Below are 24649 nucleotides of genomic sequence, written 5' to 3'. Positions count from 1 at the left end.
GAGCCCTTTTCAATTGGCATTCTGGCCTTCTTCTATACGACTGGCTACATAAAAATGGTGCCAATGCATGTGGGACTGTTAGGAAAAACAGGAAATGGTTGCGGAAACTGAACAAAAAATTAGACAAATGACAGGTAGAATCCAGACACACAGATAATATGATGGTGGGTAAATTGGATTGATAAACGAGAAGTTTGTATGTTGACCACACTCCACACCGACTCTATGAAACAATCAGAGAAAGTTGACAGGACAACAAACATACCAATAATGAAACCTGAATATGTTATGGATTATAATAGAAATATAGGGGCTGTAGACAGGACAGACATGATGGTCTGTTCTCTTGAATGTGTGTGAAAGGCCTTTAAATGGTACAGAAATTCTTTTTCCATCTCTTGGATCTCACTGTTCTCAATTCACATATTTTGTATAATATAATGTACCTACTGGTGAAAATGTCACACATGCTAATTTTCAATTGACTCTCATCAGAGAAATTTTTCAAAAGTTCCACATGCCAAGACCGACCACTACATCTGGACGACCATCACAGGGTGACGAACCCCTCAGACTGAGGGAAAGACATTTCCTAATACCTGTGCCACCCGAACCAAGAAAGAAAATCCCGCTAGGCATTGTCATGTGTGTTCAAATACCACATTGGGACAAAGAAAAAGAAAAGAGAGCCAGTATATGTGTGCCAAATGTTGCATAACCTTATGTGTACACCCCTGCTTTCAAAATTACCACACACTACTGAAGTATTGAAGTATTTTTGGGGAGATGTTTCTTGCTTGAAGTTGTGTGTGACATTATTTGACATGGAATAAACAAATAAATTTCAAGATAAATTTTGGACATCCTTAACTTGAAAATAAAATTCCTATATAACAGTTTTGTTCAGTGACTTCAATTTATACAAGAAAACAGTGCAAAAATGTGTAATACATTATAGTGACTATTCATATTATTATAAAATATTTTATTCTTGTGAAAATAACTCACCAAGGACACCAAGGAAGGTCATACTGGTTATTTAGCATCTCAGCAATTAAAAGGTTAAAAAAAAAAAAAAACTTCTGCTTATTATAATTAGCTGGAGAGAAAAATCTGTCTTTCTTCACAGCCTATATTGATGTACATAATATGTGAAGTCTAATAACAGGCTCAGTCTGACTTTAAAAGGAATTAAAAGGGGCTAAATGTAGAAAACTTGCTGCCTCTGCCAATAACATGCTTTCTGATCTCTCCCAAAAGCTTTTGGATGCAGCTTTTGGCCATCTGTGTTTCCACCTCATTATCACGCAAGCAATGTAATATCAATTTAAGATAAAGCTCTGATCTCTTGGCATTATTCTTCTCATTCAACTCCAGAAGGCTAAGACACAACGTCTCCTTCTTTACCCAGATCATTGCATCACATGTCTCCTGTAGCCTTCCACCAGAAAAACTTGGGAAGAATCTTAAAAAATCTGGATACCCAAAAGGCTTGTCCTGAGAAAATTCCACTAGTTGTGCTCAAGAGATATGTTCCTGAACTAATAGCTATTCTTTACCATCTATCAGCTGGCATCCACTCTGCAGTGTGGTAGCAAGCCCATATATATCTAATTGCAGAACAAGCAAAAGTTTCCTTCAAATTATCAACCTATTGCTCTCAGCTCTAAAATAATGGAGATCATCAATGGAAAAAGTTCTCTCTCTCTCTCTCTGCAGGTGTTCTCAAGTCTGTTATTCACAAACCCTTTTCCTTGTATGCTTAAATAGCCTACTCTCAGTGTTTTGTCTTTTTTTATCATAAAAAAGACCTTAGTTCAAGATCAAATCTCTCTTCTCAGGCTGACTGTTACCTGTTATTCATAGTTTTTCTCAACATAACTGTATCACTTCGAAAGCATCCTCGGCTTCCAGAAAACTTACCAATCTTTTTTGCTCAATGCATTACTTTTCATCTGACCAGTTACTTTATACAAATCTTCCTTTCACACAACCTTGAAATACTTCTTTAATACTACCTTAAGGGTCAGTTGCTGCAGTATCCAGGTATTTGCTTACGCTTGGAATCGCCGAACTTTATATAGTTCCTACTACATTCGGCATGAAACTCTTTGAGTTTCTTATTCGGCTAAGAAACGATATAGGATGTAATATCCCTTAACTTAAACAAGTCATATGTCGCCGAATTGAAGCCTTTGGCTCTTCATATATCTAATAATTTATTAGGACACCTCTCGGCAATACTCATAGAAGGGTTGTAAGTTTTGTTCGCTACAAACTTGATATTAACTATTTCTACCTACTCACTGAAGAGACCTCAATAAAGGTTGAAACCGGTCTGGGTAGTGACCTTCTCTCATAATGTAGAACAGTAATACAGCTCCTAGGAGCTAAGTTCACATTATGGATAAATATCAAGAATAGTGATCAGAGCTTGCTCCACCTTAGACATGAGTTGCCTCAGCTTGCTCCACCTTAGACATAAGTTGCCTCAGCTTGCACTACCTTAAGGGTCAGTTGCTGCAGTATCCAGGTATTTGCTTACACTTGGAATCGCCGAACTTTATGTAGTTCCTACTATATTCGGCATGAAACTCTTTGAGTTTCTTATTCGGCTAAGAAACGATATGGGATGTAATATCCCTTAACTTAAACAAGTCATATGTCGCCGAATTGAAGCCTTTGGCTCTTCATATATCTAATAATTGAACTACTTCTCTTACATCTAAGATGGTGCATTTAAAACCTCTAAATTCTCTTGATGCTGTACAGTCTAGAGCAGTTTAACTAATTCATGTCCATCTCATATAGACTATCTTAAGAGACTGTCTCATAGACTGTGAGTTTTTGTGTTGTGTTTTTTTCTGCAGATATTTCCACTGGTGTTATTCAGCGAAACTAGCATCCATTATATCCTCTACTCATTTCTACTAAACCTACAGCAAAGAAGCCCCAGAATCCTTTTACAGTTGAACTGTTATCTCACTGACCTACTACTCCCATTCATCTTTCACTACATCAATTCTGAGGAACAACCTTCTCCACAAAGTACACTCTAAACTACAATCTCCAACTGTTTAAGAAGAATATCAACTGATTTCTTTGCACTTTATCCCCAGCCTACACACACATGGCATATATTGATATAGTATCATCCATATGTCCCCATGCTCAATGGTATGGAGCATGGGGACATGTGGAAGGGAGTCCTGGACAATCAATAAGGAGATGACTCACTGATTGAATGCGTTTGAAATGTGGTGCTTGAAAAAAATGGATCGCATCAGCTGGACTGAAAGAGTGAGAATGAAGAGGTTCTTAAAAGATTCAAGGTGAAAAGAGACTATATGGCTAGTATCCAAAGAAATAAAATAGCATTTGCAGGACATTTGATGAGCGGGTTCTTCTGGAGAGCTCCCCAGAATAGTATTGTAGGGGATGGTGGAGAGAAGGAGAGGAAGCCCCCCCCCCCCAACTGCAATGGAAAGACATCATCAAAGACTGGACAAGCAAGAGATAAAGTGGAATGGAAGAGGACTGTTCATCAGCTGCAACCCTCTTAAAAGAGACCACAGGATTAGATTAGATCCATAATACATCAGCCCACCATCCATCTCAAAAATATGCTATCATTAAATCCCTGGTGTCTCAAGCACACAGTGTGTGTGTGTGTGTGTGTGTGTGTGTGTGTGTGTGTGCAGAAAGTTGGAATGGATTGAAGACATCGTGCAGTGGTTTGATGAGAGTATGGCCCTCCAGCAATGTAGGGCCATACAACACATATATATATTTTGTTGTTGTTAGTTTGCTCTCTTAAGGAGACATAAGACTCAATGGATATGTCCAGATAATAATAATAATAATACAATAGAGAATGCTCACTGTGATAAATCCATTGGAAACAGAAAAATAGTTTGTTGTATTGGAAAGTGTGATATAGTGAATTCAGGGTTTAAAAAAAAAAAAAAAAAAAAAAAAAAAAAAAAAAAAAAAAACTCTCTCTCTTGCCTTCATTCCCTAGAAATAAATATCAAGTAGATATTGACATACATTTGAGTGACTTTAGCTTCTTGAACTTCTTGATTCATGCTGACATGGAAAGAGCTTCCAAATTCTTTTAGCTTTAGCAAAATGATATAGAAAGTTTTTTTACCTTGGTTTTAATCCTTTTCCTGAGGAAGCAAAAAATGTTTTGCATGTGAAATATATTCATGTCTGAGCTACTTGTATATAGAGGCTAATGACTTCATATCACTTGCCTAGTGTGTATCCGTAATGTAAAGGACACCTCCTTTGGGATGTATATAATGTGAAAGGATTAAAACCAAGTATGATATTTCTTGGTATCTTTAACGTATAATAAACCTAAGGTAAAAAACTTTCTTCATCTTTCTCTCATCCAGAGATTTTTATTAACAAGGTCAAGCACCTTTTGGCTACTTGTATCTTCTTCTGCAGCTTATCCCACTTAAGTAGGGTCACTGTTTGTAGTGAGTCTCCTCCACATCCTCCTCTCTTGGCTGTAACCACGTCCAAGTTCTTCATCCTCAAGTCCTCCACGATCTCCCTCCATCGCTTCCTTGGCTGTCCACGCTCCCTCCTCTCCTGCACATCCATCTGCATGACATTTTTTCCCACATACTTGTCCTCCCTCCTCATCATATGACTAAACCATCTCAACCTTGCCTCCGTATCTTTGCTCCTAAGTTCATAACTTTCACCCGTTCCCCTTACATAGTCATTTCTCAGACGATCCTTTCTGATCACACTGCACATCCACCTAATCATTCTCATCTCTGCTACCTCCATCCTGCTGATGTTATTTTTCCTTAGGGCCACAGTTTCCAGAGCTTATGTCATAGCTGGTCTCACTACTATCCTGTAGATTTTGCCTTTTTGATTGATTGGCATCCTCTTATCACATAGCACTCCAACCACCTCTCTCCAGTTCCTCCATCCTACTTATATCCTGCATCCCACTTCCTTCTCAACCTCTCTATCCTCTTTCACTATTGAACCTAAGTATCTAAAGTCACTGACCTTCCTGATGACATTTCCTTCCAGCTCCAGGTCTGTCTCCTGGCTGCCATCAACTTTTCAACACAGATACTCTGTCTTACTTCTGCTCAGTCTCATATCTCTCTCTTCCAGTACTTTCCTCCAACTTTCCAATTTTGCTGCCACTTCTCTTGTTTCTGCACACAGCACCACAATGTCATCCACATACAACATAGTCCAAGGCACGTCTTCTCTCACCTCCTCCATCACAATATTAAACAGGAAAGGACTTAATACTGACATTTGATGCAAGCCAACTGTCACTTGAAAACTTTCTGTCTATCCCTGGCAGGTCCGAAGTCTTGTCTTCACATTTCTGTACATCTCCTGCACCAACCTGACATATTTCTCCAGTATCTTCTTCTCCCTCAGACCTCCAGACTTCTTGCCTCGGCATTCTATTATACACTTTCTCCAGATCAATAAATACTAGATGTAGCTCCTGTTACTTCTCTCAAAACTTTTCCATCATCTGCCGTAACCCAAAGATAATATCTGTCGTCGATCGACCAAGCATGAAACCAAATTGCTCCTTTGCAATATCCACCTCCTTCCTCAGTCTTCCATCAAGAACCCTTTCTAAGATTTTCATTGTATGGGACATTGCCTCAGGTCCCACAGCAGGTCAATTCCCTCCCTCCCCCAGTGGGATCCTGTCAGGGCCCACTGATTTGCCATTCTTCATCTTCTTTATGGCCTCCTTCACTTCCACCCTACTAACGTTCTGTACCATCCCCTCATAAGACTGCCCATCTTCTATGTGAGTCCTTGCATTTTCTTCATTCAAAAGCACTTCAAAGTATATTCTCCATTTGTTTCTTATATTCCTCCTTAATACCCTTCCTCTAGAGTCTTTGATCTGCCTCACATGTAATATATCCTTTGATGCCTTACATCTACATTTTGCCAATCGATAAATTTTTCTCTGTCCTTTCCTTTGTTTCTAATTGATCATAAAGATCTTGATATGCCATGAACTTTGCCTGTGCAACAACTCTCTTGGCTTCTTGCTTTCTCTCTCTGTACATCTCTGTTCTCTTCCACTCTTGACTCGTCCCACTTCTGCTTGCCTTCCTCTTAGCCATCACTGCTTCTTGTACATTATTATTCCACCACCAATCCTCCTTCTGCTCTCTAATCTTTCTGGATGTTTCAACAAGAACCTCAATTGCACAGTTTAGACTTGCTTTGAATTATGTCTCCACCAATTTTGTACATTTTCTAGTCCATCTGAAATCCCCTCTAATGCCCTCTTCCTAAAACAGTTCCTCACATTCTCTTCTTTTAAGCGAAACCACTTAATTGTCTTCCTCCCATGGCTTCCAAAGGTTCTTATTTTGACCTTATTTTAAAGTCTGTGCACAGCAGCCGGTGTTGATGCGCCACTTGATCTGTTGGGATTACCTTACAATTTGTTACTGCCTTAAGATGTTTCTTCTAGTCAATCTGTGAACTGTTGTTGCCACTTCTAAATGTTATCAAACACTACTGCAAAGTCCAAAATCCTCTCTCCTTCCTGGTTCATCATTCCCACTCCATGGCCGCCATGCACCCTTTTTCAATCCCTGTTCTTTCTTCTTATGTGTCTGTTCAAGTCTCCTCTGACAATCACCATCTTGTTTTCTTCCAGTTCCCTCATTTCTTCATCTAGCATGTTCCAGAAGTCATCTTTCTTTTCTGCTGTACAGTCAATTTGTGGGGGGGGGGGACACATAAGACTACCAGTTGCTCTTCTCCAAAACCCAGTTTCATTCGTATGAACCTATCATTCCTCCTACCCACTTAACTTTGCCCTTCATTCTGCCACACACCACAATTCGAACACCATTTTTTCTCTCTTTATTTGCTCTAGAGTAGAACAATTTATAACCGTCTCCCAGTTCCTTCTCCTCTTCTCCCTTCCACCTTGTCTCCTGCATGCATAAAATGTCCAACTTCCTCTTCCTCATCATGTCTGCCACTGCCACCTCTCTTCCCCTTCCAGTCATGCTTCCAACATTCAATGCTCCCAATGGCAACATTCTCTCCACCTTTTTTTGGCTACTTGTATATGAGATATATGATGTCTTCATTACTTCAAGTTTGGTATCTCTCCTGGGTCTGGCTCCCACTGATGAGACCCCGATAAAGGTCAAACCAGTCGGGCTAGTGGCCCTTCCTGTTATGTATTGCATTATACACATCCAAAACAGGGTGTGCATTGCATTACGGGGCACATACTTTGGCAAGTGATATGAAGTCATTAGCCTCTATATACAAGTAACTCAGATGTGAATATATTTCACGTGCAAAACATTGTTTTGCTTCCTTGGGAAAAGGATAAAACCAAGTATAAAATTTCTTGGTATCTTTAATGTATAGCAAAAAGAGTACAAGAAAAGAAAATTAAAAAAAAAAAAAAAAAAAAAAAAAACGAGAAGAAAGAGGATAATAGGCAATAGAATACTTAATTTTGACTGTAAAATTTTTATAATGCATAATGCTGCTTTTGGATGTAGGAGGGGGAGAGCAGTGCTGCAGAAATATGACTTATATCTGCAATCAAAGGAAAATCTTGCTTGCCCAAGGTTTTCCGGTCTCCATTACATAAATTAGTGGGTTTTTTTTTTTTAAAAAGCTAAATATTATGTTGACAAAACAAAGTAGTACATTTTTAATTTTCACTATGCTTTACATGTAATTATATGACTAATTTGTGCTAACTTTCATTTATTGTTAATAATGAAGGATGAATTTATATAAATTATCTGTAAACATTATTTAAATTAAGGGGATATTAAATCCCACATTTTTTTAAAACTGAATTTTAAAATCCTCTTTATTGCCGAAATGAAGCCTATTGGCTCTTTATATTTAAATATCTATAACAAATAATTTAACAGGAAAGACAATAAATAAAATTCAAGAAAACAAATAGGGTATGTGGTACTCAGTGGCAAAACAGGCTCGCTTTTCACGATGCACTCATGATCCAGTCTTTGACTTGTCTTTGTAAGATAATTATATTTTTTAAATAACAGTATTAAAAAGAATCTGTGTTATGTAAAATTTTTAAGCATTTCACTAAGCTAATTCATGTTGTGAGCTGTGAAAATAAGCTTAGGACAATAATGTGTTACAATTGTGCACCTGCTTAAGGGTTAAAAATGTTGGGAGAATAAGATATATAGATTCACTACAGTATTTAATTAAATTGTGCTAATTTTAATTTTTGTGTTTATAATTACAGGTGTATTTTGCTAACAAAATTATAGTATGAGAAAAGCACAAGTGTCTATTACTGTATATACGTGTAAGGTTGTGGTTGTGGTTAATATTGTATGAAATGAATGCCTTTGATTTGATTAATTTTTTTTTATTGCAAATAATAACTGCAGTTTAATTTAAATGCATATATGATATGAAAAACTTAGATGTTTTTGCTCACCCTTAAAGTGCGAGATTTACTGTTTTAAAGTAAAGCTCTATAAAACTAAAACACGTCATGTTGGCTCATTTTTCTTCACTTCATGACAGAAAGGAAAACCTGAAATGTGACATGTAGTGGAGCAAGCATGGAGTGAAAAAACACTATAATATTGCTGTGAGAGAGAGGAGATTTTGGAACTCAAAAGCAGATGTTATGATGTCTTTCTTTCATAGAAATAAAAACATTTAAAAGTTATCAATTGTTATGTTACAACAATGATGACAGAAGAACTGTTGGGGGGGGGGGAGTACAGCAAATACAGTTTCTAATTACTAAAAAACAAATGAAATTGTCTTACATATAAACATCACTTATGAAGTATATATGCATAATACTTGATCATACGCATTACCACATGTTCTAGGCAGCTATTTAAAAATGTTGCTGGTCATTAATCATCAATAGTGTTGATCACAATGGGAAAAACAAAGGATCTTTTGTTTTTCCCATTGTGATTGAGTTTGATAAAGGGCTTATTGTGGGTGCCTGTCTATCTCGCTGGAGCCACAATTTTGAAAACAGCAGAGCTGACTGGTTTCTCAAAAGGCAAGATATTCCAGGTGTTTATAAAGATTCTTCACATCCTAGATGGGATTCAAACCCAAGTCATTCAGATTAAAGAGCATTATTGAAACTGATGAGCTATCAAAGCTCTGCTCAGTTCACATAGAATAACAAGAGAAAATGGAAATTATACACTGAAATAATTTTTAGTAAGACTACTTACAATAAACAAATTACCAATTAAGTTCGGAATTCAGTTTGCAACATTGAGATTTTTAATTTAGAAACATAACATTTTATAACATTTAGAAAAATTTTATAAAATTGATTTAATTCAAGTAACTACAGAAATAATTAGGATTTGAAACAATAGCATATGATCACATCAGGCAGATTGGATACTTTGCAGATATTTCAATAGGAGTAGCTGACATACGTATGGAACCGGGAATGTATGGATAGAATATAATAAGTACAGTATTTTATGAGGTGATGGTGGTTAACGATCTTAAAATTTAGAGGATATATTGCCAAAATTGTGAGGACAACACAACGAATTCTGGCAATGATGCAGAGGACATTACTTGTAGAAGTAAGGAGATTCCTGGTTCTATTGTATAAGGCTCTGATCACACCATATCTGGACAACTGTGCACAGATTTGGTCGCCTGGTTTTCAAAAGGATGAAGAGATGTTATTATTATTATTATTATTATTATTATTATTATTACGGGCAACTCCAGGGAGTCATTAGACTCATCGAGGGAGGCCCCAAATCATATTCATCACAGCTATTCTACATTCATACAGTATCTATCATACCTCGCCTTAAACTCATTCACTGTCACAGCATCCACCACAGACTCTGGGAGCGCATTCCACTCATTCACCACTCTACAAGTAAAGAACCCAGCTCTAACACCTTTACTAACCACACTTTTGCCCAGTTTCCATGGATGTCCCCTAGTCCTCCCACAACCAGTCTTGTTCTCAAAAATATCTTCTGAATTAATTTTATAGAAACCCTTCAGTAATTTGAATGTCTCAATCATATCTCCCCTCCTCCGCCTATCAACCAATTTTTGCAACCCACAAATCCTCAACCTGTTTTCATAAGGTTCATTCCACAGACCTGCTATCATCTTGGTCATTCGCCTCTGGATCCTCTCCACCTCCTCCCCATCAAGAAGGAACCTAGGTGACCAAATCTGGGCACAGTAGTCGAGATGAGGTCTTATCAAGGCTCGATACAGAGGAACAATAACCTGCTTGTCTCTGCTTGTCAACGTATTCTTCAGCAACCAAGTGATTTGATGAGCTGATTTGGCCACTTTTGCAATGTGCCCCCTAAACTTCAACTCCTTATCCACCAACACTCCTAAATCTCGTGCCTCATCAATTTCCTGGAGTACAGTTCCACCAATGTAGTAATCTGCTGCTAATCTTTTCACTCCAAAATGTATAACCTTATATTTTGCCACATTAAATTGACATCCATTCACCTTAGCCCAGATCTCCAATCTATCCAAATCATCTTGCAAAATTTTGACGTCATCTGCATTCACTATTGCCCTACCCAACTTTGCATCATCCACAAACAAATGAAATGTTCTTCTCAGATCCTTTCCTATATCATTAATGAACAAATTAAACAGCAGTGGTCCAATAACAGATCCTTGTGGCACACCACTAGTCACAGGCCGTCTTGTGGATTCCACTCCTGAATAAACCACTCTCTGATATCTCTCTGTCAACCACCCTCCTATCTATCTCACCAACCCTATATCCATCCCCATATGCTGCAATTTACTGATTAGAATTCCATGTGGTATCCTGTCAAAGGCCTTAGCAAGGTCCAGTAGAATCACCGTAAACCCATTACCCTTATCCAGTTCAGCCGTCACTGTGTTATAATACGTGAGCAAGTTACTGAGGCATGACCTACCCTTCACAAAACCATGCTGTCCCCCGATACAGTATCCCATTTTCTTCTATCCAATCTTGTATTTTCCTCTTGACTATTTTCTCCAAGACCTTGATAATAATTCCTGTTATGCTGATTGGCCGGTAATTTTCAACAGCAGCCTTGGAACCACCTTTATGTAGCGGAACAATTTTCCCCTCTTTCCACCCCCTTGGGACTGACCCCGAACCGAGGCTCAGATTAAACAAAATGGTCAAGGGCACTGACAATTCTTTAGCCACTTCTCGTACGACACAAGCTGGTTTACCATCCAATCCCACAGATGTATTGACATTGAGGTTCTGTAATAGACTAGTTACCTCTACTTCATTCATCACAATTCTAGTATAAGCTGTTGGTTCTTCCATTCCTGCAATGTCACCACCTGAATGATATACTCTTGCAAAGTGCTCGCTCAGTAATTCCACTATATCGACTGATTCTGTTACCTCCCTACCCTCAGCATTTTTTAAGATCATTCTACCATGAACAGTTTTCCTTTTACTTGCAAAATATTGAAAAAACTGTTTGGGATTCTCTTTAGCCTGCATGGCCAATTTTCTTTCGTAATCCGCTTTTGCTTTTCTTACTATCCTTATTACCATCCTGGCCTGAGCTTTATACTGTTCCTGCGCCTGCTGGTCACCTTTCTCCTTAAATTCCCTCCACAATTGTTTCTTTTTTTGCAGTTCAAGCTTAATAGTGTTATTCATCCATTTAACCCCTACTTGATTTATTATTCAGACTCTTGGTATACAATCAACCATTGCCTCCTGCAAACACTTCTTAACCACCTGCCATGCACTATCAACATCCAGCCCTTGCAGTTGTACATGCCATGGCACTGAACCAAGCACACACCTAAGCTTGTCATACATACCAGCCTTGTAATTCCACATGTACTCTGTCTTAATTGTAAATTCCACTCCTTTAGCCACCTCCCAAGTCATGACCTTATGGTCACTCTCACCAATTGGTGGCAACATGGTCATGTTCGTTACAGCCACAGTCTCAGTTGCAATTACTAGGTCAAGTACTCTCTATCCTCTGGTATTTTCCACTACATGCTGCCGCAGATAGTTGTCCTTCCTCCCATGTGCCCTCCCCTCTTTCCAGTCAATGTTACCATAATTGAAATCACCTATAATAATTACCCTTCTTCCACTCATTTCTTCTATTTGCCTATGCATACTATCCCCACCATCGATTCCATCACCTGGTCTATAGCAGCACCCAATTGTATATTTTGTTCTGCTAGATTCTATCTCACACCAAACAGCCTCAGATATACTCTTTTCTCTATCCTGCAGTTCAACTTCTATACTCCTTGGCTGCAACTCATCAGCTATCATCAATAACACTCCTCCCCCCTTTTTATTCATCCTGTCACTCCTGAACACGCTATACCCATAGCATTCAATCCCACTAGCTTTATCATCTTCTGTCAGCCATGTTCCACCGGCAACAGTACCAACAACCTGTGGTCTGGAAGTGCCAACCAAGGCCAAAAAACTCTTCCTTCTTATTCCTAATACTCCTGGCATTAGTATACATGAATTGCAGAAGCCCATTTGTCCCATCCCTACTTTGATGCCTTATACTAACTATCCCATTCTGATTTGTTGTCCTTCATATTTGCTTGGGCATAATATACTCATTCATACACTCAACTGCCTCCCTAATGTCTGCATATCCACTCCTCCCCCCCTCTTAATAAATCTAGTTTCCCTGAGTCTGTACATCCACTTCCACATCATTCATCAACACTTTTTCAATCCTCCGTATACCAACTCCATTCAAATGTAACGCATCCATCTTATATAAGTCCTTTCGCCCATAGAACTCATTCCACACCACTCTCCATGCATAATCCACGCATAAAGTCATTGGCAATTTTGGCCCTCCTTCTAAACACTTCACTGTCATACCACGGTAAAATACTCACTATCCTAACTCTCTCACTCTTTTCTTTTGCTACCTCACATCCTCTATCATTTCCATTTTGTCCTCTTTCAAATCATTTGTTCCTGCTACGATTATCATCTCTTTCACCCTCTGTTTTTGCACGCGAATAGATTCGCTGACGTCCTTTATGTTCGCACCCTGCTGGTACGACTTCGTCAAACTCTCAACTATCACACCTCTTAATAGCGAATCCCCATACAGCACTCGCTCCTTCATTTTATTGACATTTATGAACATTCTATTATTTGTCGTCACAGACTTACGTCGGTTATTAGTCGGTACGTTCAGCATACATTTTTCTATACGCTCCAGTTGCCTTTGTGCTCTGTGTATCGCATTGTTCAAATGCGCAATTTCACTACTCGCATTTATCTCACCATTTTCATTATCAATCAAATCATCCATTCGTTCTGTATTTCTACCTTCATTTACACTTTCAATGACGCTCTCACACCTATCTGGCACTATCACGCAATTCTCTGTCACACCGCCATTTTCTACATTCTGACTATCGTTAACGATATCACTCTCGCCACCCGAAACACGCTTGAGTTCCTCATTCTCCTTACACTTTCTGCACATATTAATTCCACTATCACCCTCTAACCAGACTCCCACCACTCCTCGCAAAGCATACATCTCACAGACAGCAAATTGCATAAATTCGTTTACATCAAAATTCTTAAACAAACATGGCGACCTGGCCGCCATTTTTTTCTTTATCGGTGCCATATGTACGCTATCTTAACTTAAAAATAATACTTAAAATAACAGAAAACACACAAAAATTGCACAGACACACCAAGAAGCAAAAAGCAAACAATACTACTTAAAATTCTAGTAAAATTGCCAAAGTTAACACAAAATACTACTAATCTTTTCAGGAGCTCTCAAAAGCCGACGATCAAATCAGTGCGACATCAAAAAGAGTTTCCTGGTGAAAAAACTCCATATGAGACTGGCTAACTCACCTTTTGTCGAAAGAGACCAGATAAAGTTTCCTCACGTCACTGACGGAATCGAACTCAGGTCTTTCGAACAAAGGACTTCGTTCGTACCGACTGAGCTACGGAGGCTCATGTTGGAGAAGGTCCAGAGGTGATTGACCAAAATAGTGAATGCAAATGATGCAATTTGCAATCTATGCATCCGGATGCAAAAAAAGTAAGCCGAAGGAAATGATTATCTTGGTTGATACAAATAATTTCAGAGGCGAGAAGTATTCTTATGAAGGAGTTGTTAGAAGAAGCAAAACTGAAGAACAAGAAGGTGAAGATTGTAAGTCTCCTATCACTCTATGATAGAAGCGAACTGAGGAGGAGGGCATCGGTCGCCAATGAGTCTATACGTAGTTTGTACAGAAGGAACAATGTAGTATTTCTTCACTGCTGATGGACTTCATCCAAATGGTTTTGGTGTTAGCTGTCTGGAGAAAGCTTTGTTCACTTAGCTTGCTAAAACGAATTCAGGAAAACTTAACGAGTTAGGTGGAAGCAAGTGAGTTTGTGTGAAGGTGTCCCTGAGGTGAGTGAGTGTGACAATGAGCAAGTGTGGAATCTAGTCTCTGAAGAAAAAATGTTGAATAGGGTAGTCAATTCAGGAAGCAAAGGGGGATTCGAGCCTAAAGGGATGCTGCAGTTTCTATATACTAATGCCAGAAGAATCAGGAACAAGGAGGAGTCTTATGCATTGGTTAGTGCAACCTCGCCAAAAGTTATAGTCATTACTGAGACTTGGCTTACAGCAGATGATGTAGTTACAGGGATAGAATGCAGACGGTTTAATATTTTCAGAAAAGATAGGATGGAGAGAGGGGTACTGCTGATGATAGCAGATGAATTGCAGCCGAAAAGAATAGGAGATAGACGGCAGGGTGGCTGTTCATTTGAAGCAGTCTAGTGTGAGAATAAGGCCAGTAAGATAAAATATACAGTTGGTTGTTGCTATAGACCAGGGAGTTCCATGGATGATCTGCAAGACATGCATTGCCAAATTAGTACATTGAGTATAAGTCAAATGATTATTATGGGGGACTTCAACTATGGAGATATAAATATCTCCATATAAATATGGAGATATAGATATAAAAAAAAGGAAGAAAGATCACATGTTAGGAAATAAATGAAATTTATACACCTACTGAGAGATAATTACTTGAGGCAGCATGTGATAGAGGAGACTAGAGGGTGTGAGAGTATTTGACCAGGTCATACAATCAGAAAAGTGATCCATAACCTAGATGACAACTCACCACATTGGCTCCAATTGGTGAAAGTGAGCATGCAGTGTTGACTTGGGAGGTTGTACAACACAACGAATATTCTGTCACGAAGTGGTATATGTGGAATTACAAAACAAGTGATTATGACAACTTAGGAAGAAGCTTAAATCTCTGCCATGGCATAAAGCACTGCAGGATAAAGATGTTAGTAGTGCATGGGAAATAGTTAAGGGTCATTAAGAGGAAGCAACATTAAATTTTATACCTAAGGTAAGGACGAATAATCAGGTAGGAGTTAGATGGATGAGTAATATCATTAAGCATGATCTGCAGAAGAAGAAAATGCTGTGGAGGGCATATAAAGAGAAAGGTGACCAGCATACTCATGAACATTAGAAGGCGCAGGCAAGGAAGGCAAAATCAGATTATGAGAAGAATGTAGATGAACAAGTCAAAGGAAATCCCAAAGAGTTCTTTCGTTATGTGGCAAGTAGGAAGAAAAGAAGAATGACTATGGAAGATTGACCTTAATGAGTGATGATGGTCACAAGGAGACAGAAGTGAATAAAATAGTTAAGTTAGTATGCAACCACTTCTCAAAGCTATATCATCCTAGTGATGTAAGTGCTTTAACCTATGTGACAGACACTAATGTGGGAACAGAGGTGGATGAATTGAAGGTTCTTAGGTTATTGCAGAATCTCAATGTAAATACAGCTGTAGGATTAGATGGGATATCAGCGAGGATGTGCAAGGGAACTGGTGTTGAACTCTCAATGGTCTTGTGACTTCGTTTCAGTAGATCATTCAAATTCCAACAAGTACAACTTAGCATATTGAATTGTTCATAGTAGAAAATACTTGCATTTGGTAAAATTCAGATAATATTGTGTTTAAAGTGTGAAATATAAAGATAATAAACTGTAGCTTATAAAATTGTAAAGATGCATAACAGATTTGGAATTATATTATATTATTTAGAAGATTTTTGTTATGAATTATAAATCAGGATTTAGTATTGTACAGTGTAACTAAAATTAACTTAAATATTCTACTGAGCTAAATGTAAGAATGGGTCCAAAGGTTTGGTACGTGTTAGTGTAAGCGCGTGAGGCTGTGTGATACTAGGAGCAGGTGTGCATAACAACAGTCACGTGGTTGCCTGCTGCAGAAAAAAGTGCTGACATCATTCGGAGCTCGAGACTAACATAGCGCCACACAAGGTGTTTCAGGAGAGGATAGGGGGCGCTATATGATAGGTAATATAAGAAATTGCAGGAGGAGGAACAAGCCTTTTTTTCCTGGGATCTCGTGGTCGTAAGGAGAAGGTCAGGGTAGCTGGTTCCAGGCTGTGTGGCAGCAGGAAGTTTGAATCGAGCAGTCTCTGATATTACGGATGGAGTTCCTACACGACACAGCTAATGTTTTCATTACAAGCGGGTGCTGAGTCGTCGATGTTCCCGTGTAGTCCTCAGATGTCGAAGGTGGCCGGTGCGTATCAAGGATAGCCACGTAGCAGATATATAACGCCGCACGTTGTCCAAACAAAGAATCGAGTCTCAGGTTCTTCCACGACAGTATCAGCCAGCAGACCCATTCAGAAACCATGTGAAGGTAATAGACGTTTTATTATTTATGTTTTGGAAGCCTGTGAGTGAGTGAAGAAATTGTGATGCAAGAGACTTGATAACGCAGAACAATATCAACTGGTGACTTTTAAGTAATTGTTTCAATTAGGCTTGAGCCTGACATCGAGATTGTTAAGAGGAGTTTGATAAAGTTGCAGAGATAGGAATTGTTATGAGTGAAATGTGTTAAATGACGATTAAGTATAGGCAATTTGCCAGAAATAAGATTTTGTATGAAGGAAACTAACTTTCCTAACTTAATATTTTGTATAAGATTGCAATCTTAATTAGTGTGAATTTATGTAATTATTTAGTGTATATTGAGGCTGTAGAATAAACATGTATTCTTTTTACAAACTGAGTCTTCCCTGATTAAGAGTGTCAAATCACTGCTCTAAAAATACGTACTTGTCGCGGAAGGGTAAAGTTAAAGTGAGAAATTTTGGCCACTACTGACTAAGGGAGTTAACGGATAGTGACATATTCTGGGTTATTGGAAGTATCTTCCTTAATAGTATAATTTGTTATTATAGAGCATAAACTGGCACAGTCTTTAAATTAAATAAATATGTTTATGCTTGAAAAAGGAGATAGAACCAAGAATCCAGGTTTGTACTTAGAGTAACCGATTTGTACGTTTGAAAGGTGCGACATAAGTTAATTTGCCTATATAACAACACAACACTGGCAATGCCTTTGACTAAGCTCTTTAATTTAATTGTCTGCTCTAGTAGAGTTCCAAAGGAGTGGAAAGAGGTCAATATAATCCCCTTGCATAAGAGAAATGATGTACTCCCTTATCCTTGCTTGTTAGTGTGTTCTTCGATAACCAAGTAATCCTGTGTAAGTAGTTGGGGTAGCTCACAAGTTACCCTGATTACTTGAGCAATACGAATTAGCAAATTATAGACCAATCAGTATCTCATGAGTGGTGGTAAAAATATTAGAAAAATTGGCCAAAAAGAGAATTCAAGAATGGGTAGATAAAAATATATTGTATGAGGGTCAAACATGGCTTTGAAGGGTCAGCGATGTCTTAGTAATTTACTAACTTTTTTTAATAAAGTAACAGCTGAGTTGGGTAAAAGAAATGCCTGTATGATGATTTTGCAGTGTCATTTGACAGAATACCACATGGAACTCTGTTAAGCAAATTAGAACAAATTGGGATGGGGTATGACACTGGTTAATTGAATGAGAGGGTGGCTGCTGGACAGATATCAAAAAATGATACATGGAGGGGCAGAATAAAGGCAAAAACAGGTAGCTAATGGTATGCTTCAAAGTTTGGTATTGGGACCATTGCTGTTTAATTTGTACATAAATGATTTTGGAAATAACATAAAAGGAAATATTAATTTGTTTGCTGATGATGCAAAATTAGGTAGAATAATAGTTAATGAAGGCAATGTGGAGAGCTTGCAGGATGATTGAAATAGGTTGTCAGTTGGGCAAATTATGATGGGTATAAGTTTAATGTGCTGAAATGTAAATTATTATTATTATTACTTGGCACCTCCAAGGAGTCGAAAGACTCATGGAGGGAGGGCACCTACTCTACTCTCTCCGTCTCCTCCATTTAAGTGAAGTTATGCATTTGGGCAAAAACAGATTACAAGCCATGTATCATATTGATGGCACTGTACTCCAGGAAATAGATGAAGCTAGAGATTTAGGTGTAGTGGTAGACAGAGTTAAAGTTTAGATGACATATTGCTAAGGTAGCCCATAAGATTAACATGTAGAGATAAGGAAGTTGTTATTCCTCTTTATAAGGCCTTGATATACCCACATCTGGATTGCTGTGTTCAAGTCTATCCCCCTGGATTTCTTGGGGATGAGGAAGCAGTGGAGACAGAGACTAGTGACTGAGATGGTAAGTGGCCTGCAGAATGTTCCCTACGAGGATAGATTGAGGATTTGTGGATTGCAAAAGTTGGTTGATAGGAGAAAAAGAGGGGACATGGTGGAAACATTTAAGTTGCTTACAGGATTTTATAGGATTGATGCAGGGAGATGCAGGACTTGGCTAGAGGGACCAGAACAAGGGATCATCCTGGAAGTTGAATAAAGGTGCGGTTAGTACAGACATGAGGACTAGATCTTTGCTTGGAGAGTTGTGAATGAGTTATTCATATTGTATATAAATGACTCACTCTCAGAGCCTTCCAATGTTATCCATAGCTTTGCCAATGATAGTACACTCCATTTCTCCTTATGACTTGACCAATCTTGTAGTGTTTAAGTATTAGATTCCCCGAGATCTGCCACATCTAATGTCCTAAACACCAACCTCCTTGCTATATCCCAATGGGATAAGAATATCCTTGTAAACCTCACTGCATCCGAAACTCAATCCTGTCTGATCTCTTGCAAGTAAGAGCTTGTATCCCTTCCCTTTACCTTCACTGATATCCAAACACAATCAGGTTTCCTATCTTGGACTGAACTATACCTCCTATCTCTCCTGGCACAAACACATTTCAACTATATCTTCTGCAGCAAAACATTTTTGCAAGGAAGTTGAATAAAGGTGCAGTTAGTACAGACATGAGGACTAGATTTTTGCTTGGAGAGTTGTGAATGAGTTATTCATGTTGTATATAAATGACTCACTCTCAGAGCCTTCCAATGTTATCCATAGCTTTTGCCAATGATAGTACACTCCATTTCTCCTTATGATTTGACCAATCTTGTAGTGTTTAAGTATTAGATTCCCCGAGATCTGCCACATTTAATGTCCTAAACTCCAACCTGCTTGCTATATCCCAATGGGATAAGAATATCCTTGTAAACCTCACTGCATCCAAAACTCAATCCTGTCTGATCTCTTGCAAGTAAGAGCTCGTATCCCTTCCCTTTACCTTCACTGATATCCAAACACGATCAGGTTTCCTATCTTGGACTGAACTGCACCTCCTATCTCTCCTGGCACAAACACATTTCAACTATATCTTCTGCAGCAAAACTTTTTTGCACAAGACACTACTTCACACCTTCACAGATGCTAACTCTATACAAATGCCAAATCTACCCAACCATGGAATATTGCTCCCAAATTTTGGGTGGTGCACCGAAATCCTCTCTAAGATTGCTCGATTCTATCCAGAAAAGGGCAGTTCAGTTAATAAATGATTCCTCTCTCATATATCCACTTCAATCTCTCTCTCTCTCTCTCTCTCTCTCTCTCTCTCTCTCTCACAGATGTTCAGTTTCTGCCTTGTGCCTCTTCTACAGATACTTTCATGGACAGTACTCTGCTGAATTGGCCATTACTATTCCTTAACTTTCCTCCATAATCATTATAACAAGAGCCACTGCTAACCAACACCCTCTTACAGTCCATCTTGTAATTAATCAAACCAACTTCTTTGCCTCCTTTTTCATTCCATCTACTTCAATAAAGAAAAGTTCATCATGCTGATGTTATTAACTGTACTAAATGTCACTATCAGAAGTTACAAATATTCTGTATTGACAAATTAAAATAGCAACTAAACAAATTTTAATATTTGGTGTGAGGATAACTAATGGTATTTTTTTTTTTAATGTTGGGCCCATATACAAGAGGTTGGCTGATCAACCTATGGTACGTTTGTACTGTATATGGGTAGTGGGTTGGGAAAGGAGAAACTTGTTTACATTTGATTTAAAAGCCTGTATATTGTATTCCTTGGGAAATATGTTAGGGGGGAAGACTCTTCCACGGTACTGCAGTAGCAGGGATGAAGGAGGAAGAAAACAAACTTGTTCTGTTGGTTTCAAGGTGTACTGTGAAAGGATGATTGGTGGCAGCTGTAAGTGTTCCAAGGGGTGTAGTACAGAGTGGGGGAATTATTGATGCTGTTTCAAATGAACATTTCCCATGGAAATATTTATAGAATATACAAATTGCACAGACTAAACATCTATGTTGAAAGTTTATTTTTCACTTGGTCAGAATATAATAAATTCAGTTTAATCCTTTATCCAAGTGTGTGCAAACAAAGTTTGCGCCTGAAAGTATCTTCAGGACTGGGGTAAAGTGGTACAACACCGGGCGACTCCTTGCAAAGGTGGAGCAAGCTTCCAACACTCCTATCTCAGTATCTCCCATAATGCAAAACACATCTCCTTGCAGATATGTATAATGTTATGGGAAGGGCCACTACCCAGACTAGTTTCGACCTTTATTGAGGTCTCTTCAGTGGGAGCCAGGCCCAAGTGGAGATACCTATAGGAGATACCTATTTGGCAGCTCCTATAGGAACAGATGACCTTGCTAATGCTTCTGCCTCGGTATCTCCACTTGGGCCTGGCTCCCACTGAAGAGACCTCAATAAAGGTCGAAACTAGTCTGGGTAGTGGCCCTTCCCTTAATGCATAACATTATACATATCTGCAAGGAGATGTGTTTTGCATTATGAGAGATACTGAGATAGTAGTGTTGGTAGCTTGCTCCACCTTTGCAAGGAGTCGCCCGGTGTTGTACCACTTTACCCCAGTCCTGAAGATACTTTCAGGCGCAAACTTTGTTTGCACACACTTGGATAAAGGATTAAGCTAAATTTATTATAAACATCTATGTGAAAGTGAGGGGAGCGAGTTGATAAGAGGTGGTCATTTATCAGTCTAATTGCTCTCCTCTGTAGTGAGTCAAGCATTTTGGGGAGCTTTTAGGAGCCCACACTCCAAATGTGAGAACAGTGTTCGATAGCTGGGCAGATTTGTGATTTGTGTAAGGTTAACAGCTGTTTAGAGGTGAAGTGATGTCTTGAGCAAAAGAGAAATCCTAGTTTTTTGAAAGGTTGGGATGTGTTTATGCCAGGAGAGGCCTGATGTCAGGGTAATTCCAAGAAGAGAAATCTCATCTTGTCTGGGAATTCGAGTGTTATCAAAAATAATACTGGGGGAAAATGGATCTTTTTTGTGAGAAATAAGACAGAACTAGGTTTTACTAGCATTGAAGTTGACAAGGTTATCTAAGCCCCATTGGAGGATGACTTGGAGGTCAGAATTAACGGCAGTGGTGGTTGATGTTCTGTGGGTTGAAGTGAGTTGTGTAGAGTAGTGTTTGTAAAATGGAAGGGAGAAGTGCAATATGCTGTCATCTGCAAATCTCTGTATTGGGTTGGAGGGCAACTGAAGTAGGTCACTGATATACAGAAGGAAGAGGGTCAGTGAGAGAACTGAACCTTGTGGGACCCCAACATTAGTTGGATGGTGAGAGGATAGGGAGCCATCTACCATCACACATAGTGTGCATCTGGACAGAAAGCTGGCATTCCATCTGCAGAAGTCCTGAGACAGTCCAAATGATAGGAGTTTGCTTAGTAAGCCTTTGTGACAGACCCAGTCAAATGTTTTAGAGATATCAAGTGCAACCACTTATGATTTGCCAAATTTCTTCATGGCATTTGTCCAGAGATGGGTGGTATATGAGAGTAGATCTCATGTTGATCAGCATGGATGAAATCCGTACTGGTGGTCGCTTAATAGCTGGGTAGCTTCAAGGTAGAGTAGAATGAGAATTGATGGGTTTTCTCCATCACTTTAGATAGGACTGAGGTGAGTGTGATAGGGCGATAGTTAGATGGCAGCAATCTGTGACCCTTCTTTGGAATGGATTGAATATAGGCCAATTTCCAGGCTTTGGGAATTTGAGTAAGAGTATTTTTGAGGGAATTTTGAGTAAGAGAGTATGTACAGATGCCATAGAACAGGAGTCAGTTCTGGTGCACAGACCTTCAGAACAATTGGGAGAATGCGATCAGGGCCAGGAGACTTTTTTTTGTGTCTAATTTAGACAACAGGTTTGTGATCTCTTTTTGACAAAAAGATGCGGGGAGGGGGGCATTGTATGTTGGGCAGTTAGAATGACTGAAGGACATTTTCCATTGTCAGTTATGCATGCGTTGGAAGCAAAGTGTTAAGCCAGGAGGTTAGCTTTTTCTGTGGGTGATGTTGCAATTGAGCCAACAGGGTATGATAGGGATGGGAATAGTGTAGGGCAAAAGTTATGACCAATTGTTTTAGCAAGAGACCAAAAGGCATTTGGACAGGCTGCAAGTTTCCAGCTTTTTGCCCATTCAAATTCTGTTTGAATGGGCAAAATTTTGAATGGAAGCATTGATATTTTCTTGCATCTGTTTCGGGCTTCAGTATGGCATTGAAGGAGGATGGAGTTCTTGATTTGAGCCAGCTGTGGTATGCCTAATTTTTCATTTGTACAGCCTTGGTACATCTTTTGGAGAACCAGGATTTAGATAGGGGGACTGCAGTTCAGTGATACGTTCGGTGCATATGTTTTGATTGGAAAACTAGAAACAATAGTCCAACCATGTGAATGAAGCATATTAGTCTCGGAGGCTGTTCCATTTGGCACTATTATAATGCCAAACTACTCTTGTGTGGGAATGACTGTGCATTGTTGCATGAGGAGAAGAGATGAGCACTAGGTTGTGGTCAGAATTTGCCAGGGGGCTCACTATGTTCACTTCATATTTGGAAGGGTCATTGGTAAGGAAGAGATCTAGGGTATTTGGGGAGTGGTTAGGGTTATCTGGTATTCTAGTCAGCTTGTGAACAATTTGTGTAAGGTCGTTAGTGATGGCAAATGTTTCAGCATCTCTGCCTGCAGGATCTGTACAACTGGAAGAGGAAAGCCAGTTGGTGTTATGGATTAAAATCATCTAGGAGGATGATTTCACTGTTAGGAGTGGGACTGGAGAAAATGAACTTTTAAGGAGAAAATTAAAGAGCTCCTAGTAGTTGGTGGCATTAGGAGAGCGATTGTATATTGCTCTCCTAATATAGTATCGAAATATTTCGCTAATGTAGTTGCAAAAAATATTCACTACATTATGTTAGTTTTAAAATTGATGAATTAGATTACTCCAGATATCATTGTGATTTCTTAGTAAGAGAATTAAATACAATTATTGCAAAATTTAAATTTAGCACCAAATATAACCCTTTATAGGCTTATTTTTTTCCATAATTGAATTACTGTTTTATAGGTGCCTGGAATTTTGGCCACAGTTGATGCAGTAGTTGAAAAATCTCTTGCTATAAAATATAACATAAAAGGATTTCCTACAGGTAACTGTTTTTATTTGTTACTATCTGTAGTGTTTAAAACATCTTCATTAATGATTGTTTTAATCTAGTACTAATTAATTTTCTCTTATCTTTGCAGTGCAGTATTTTAGGTAAGTAAGCTTTTTCATTTTATAGGTATAAATTATACATATATAAAATTATAACTGTAGTTAAGTATTATTAAGTGCTAAATATTAGATCATAATCAAAACTGCACTGAATATCATACTATCTTTATACTCCTTGTCTGAAGCTTGACTTAATTCCTTAATGACTAGTGTTATAACAACACCAAATGTGTAATGTTCATTACTGCTACTTTATTTATGTCTAAAAAACTGATCACTGCAACTTAACACTTTATCAAGATGAGCAAATGGTTTAATAGGTAGAGAAACCAAAAGTTGAGAAATACATAAAATGTATCTTGTAATTTCTTCTTGCAGAGCATTTAACTATTATTTCTTTGGTCATCATCAAATTCCTGGTATATATACTCTCAAGAGGTATATAGGCCTCCTTTATGTTATTAACATGTTCATTGATAATCACGCGATATCGCGTGATGCGAGTTCTCGCCTGGTGGCCGATCATGCGTTATCGCGTGGACATCGCTATCAAGTAAAAAAAATTTGGCCACCACACAAAATTCCAATTTTCAGCTTGGCAATGAACGTGTTAATAACTGTATATGGACAATTTTCCTCCAAAATAGTCTGGTATCTGCCAGGACTTCAATATTTTCCAATCTTATATTTTTG

The 24649-nt window shown here is 38.6% G+C and overlaps 1 protein-coding gene across 5 annotated transcripts in view; it reads left to right on the top strand.

Moving 5' to 3' along the window:
- The window catches only part of LOC150099108 (protein disulfide-isomerase A5), a 953872-nt gene that overhangs the window by 846865 nt on the left and 82358 nt on the right, over nt 1-24649 (top strand). For all 5 annotated transcript variants that reach the window (XR_016549469.1, XM_090404751.1, XM_090404750.1 and 2 more), the window contains exons 20-21: nt 23807-23888; nt 23986-23998. Coding sequence is in view for 4 of the 5 variants with exons in the window: in XM_090404751.1 (XP_090260877.1) it covers nt 23807-23888; nt 23986-23998 (95 nt within the window). In the remaining variant the exon portion in view is untranslated. The remainder of the gene's footprint in view (nt 1-23806; nt 23889-23985; nt 23999-24649) is intronic.

The sequence above is a fragment of the Typopeltis vanoorti genome, chromosome 15 (assembly GCF_054136105.1).
Source record: "Typopeltis vanoorti isolate ZY-2024b chromosome 15, IOZ_Tvanoo_1.0, whole genome shotgun sequence".
NCBI classification, from domain to species: domain Eukaryota; kingdom Metazoa; phylum Arthropoda; class Arachnida; order Uropygi; family Thelyphonidae; genus Typopeltis; species Typopeltis vanoorti.
This window is presented reverse-complemented; position numbering and strand designations above follow the sequence as displayed.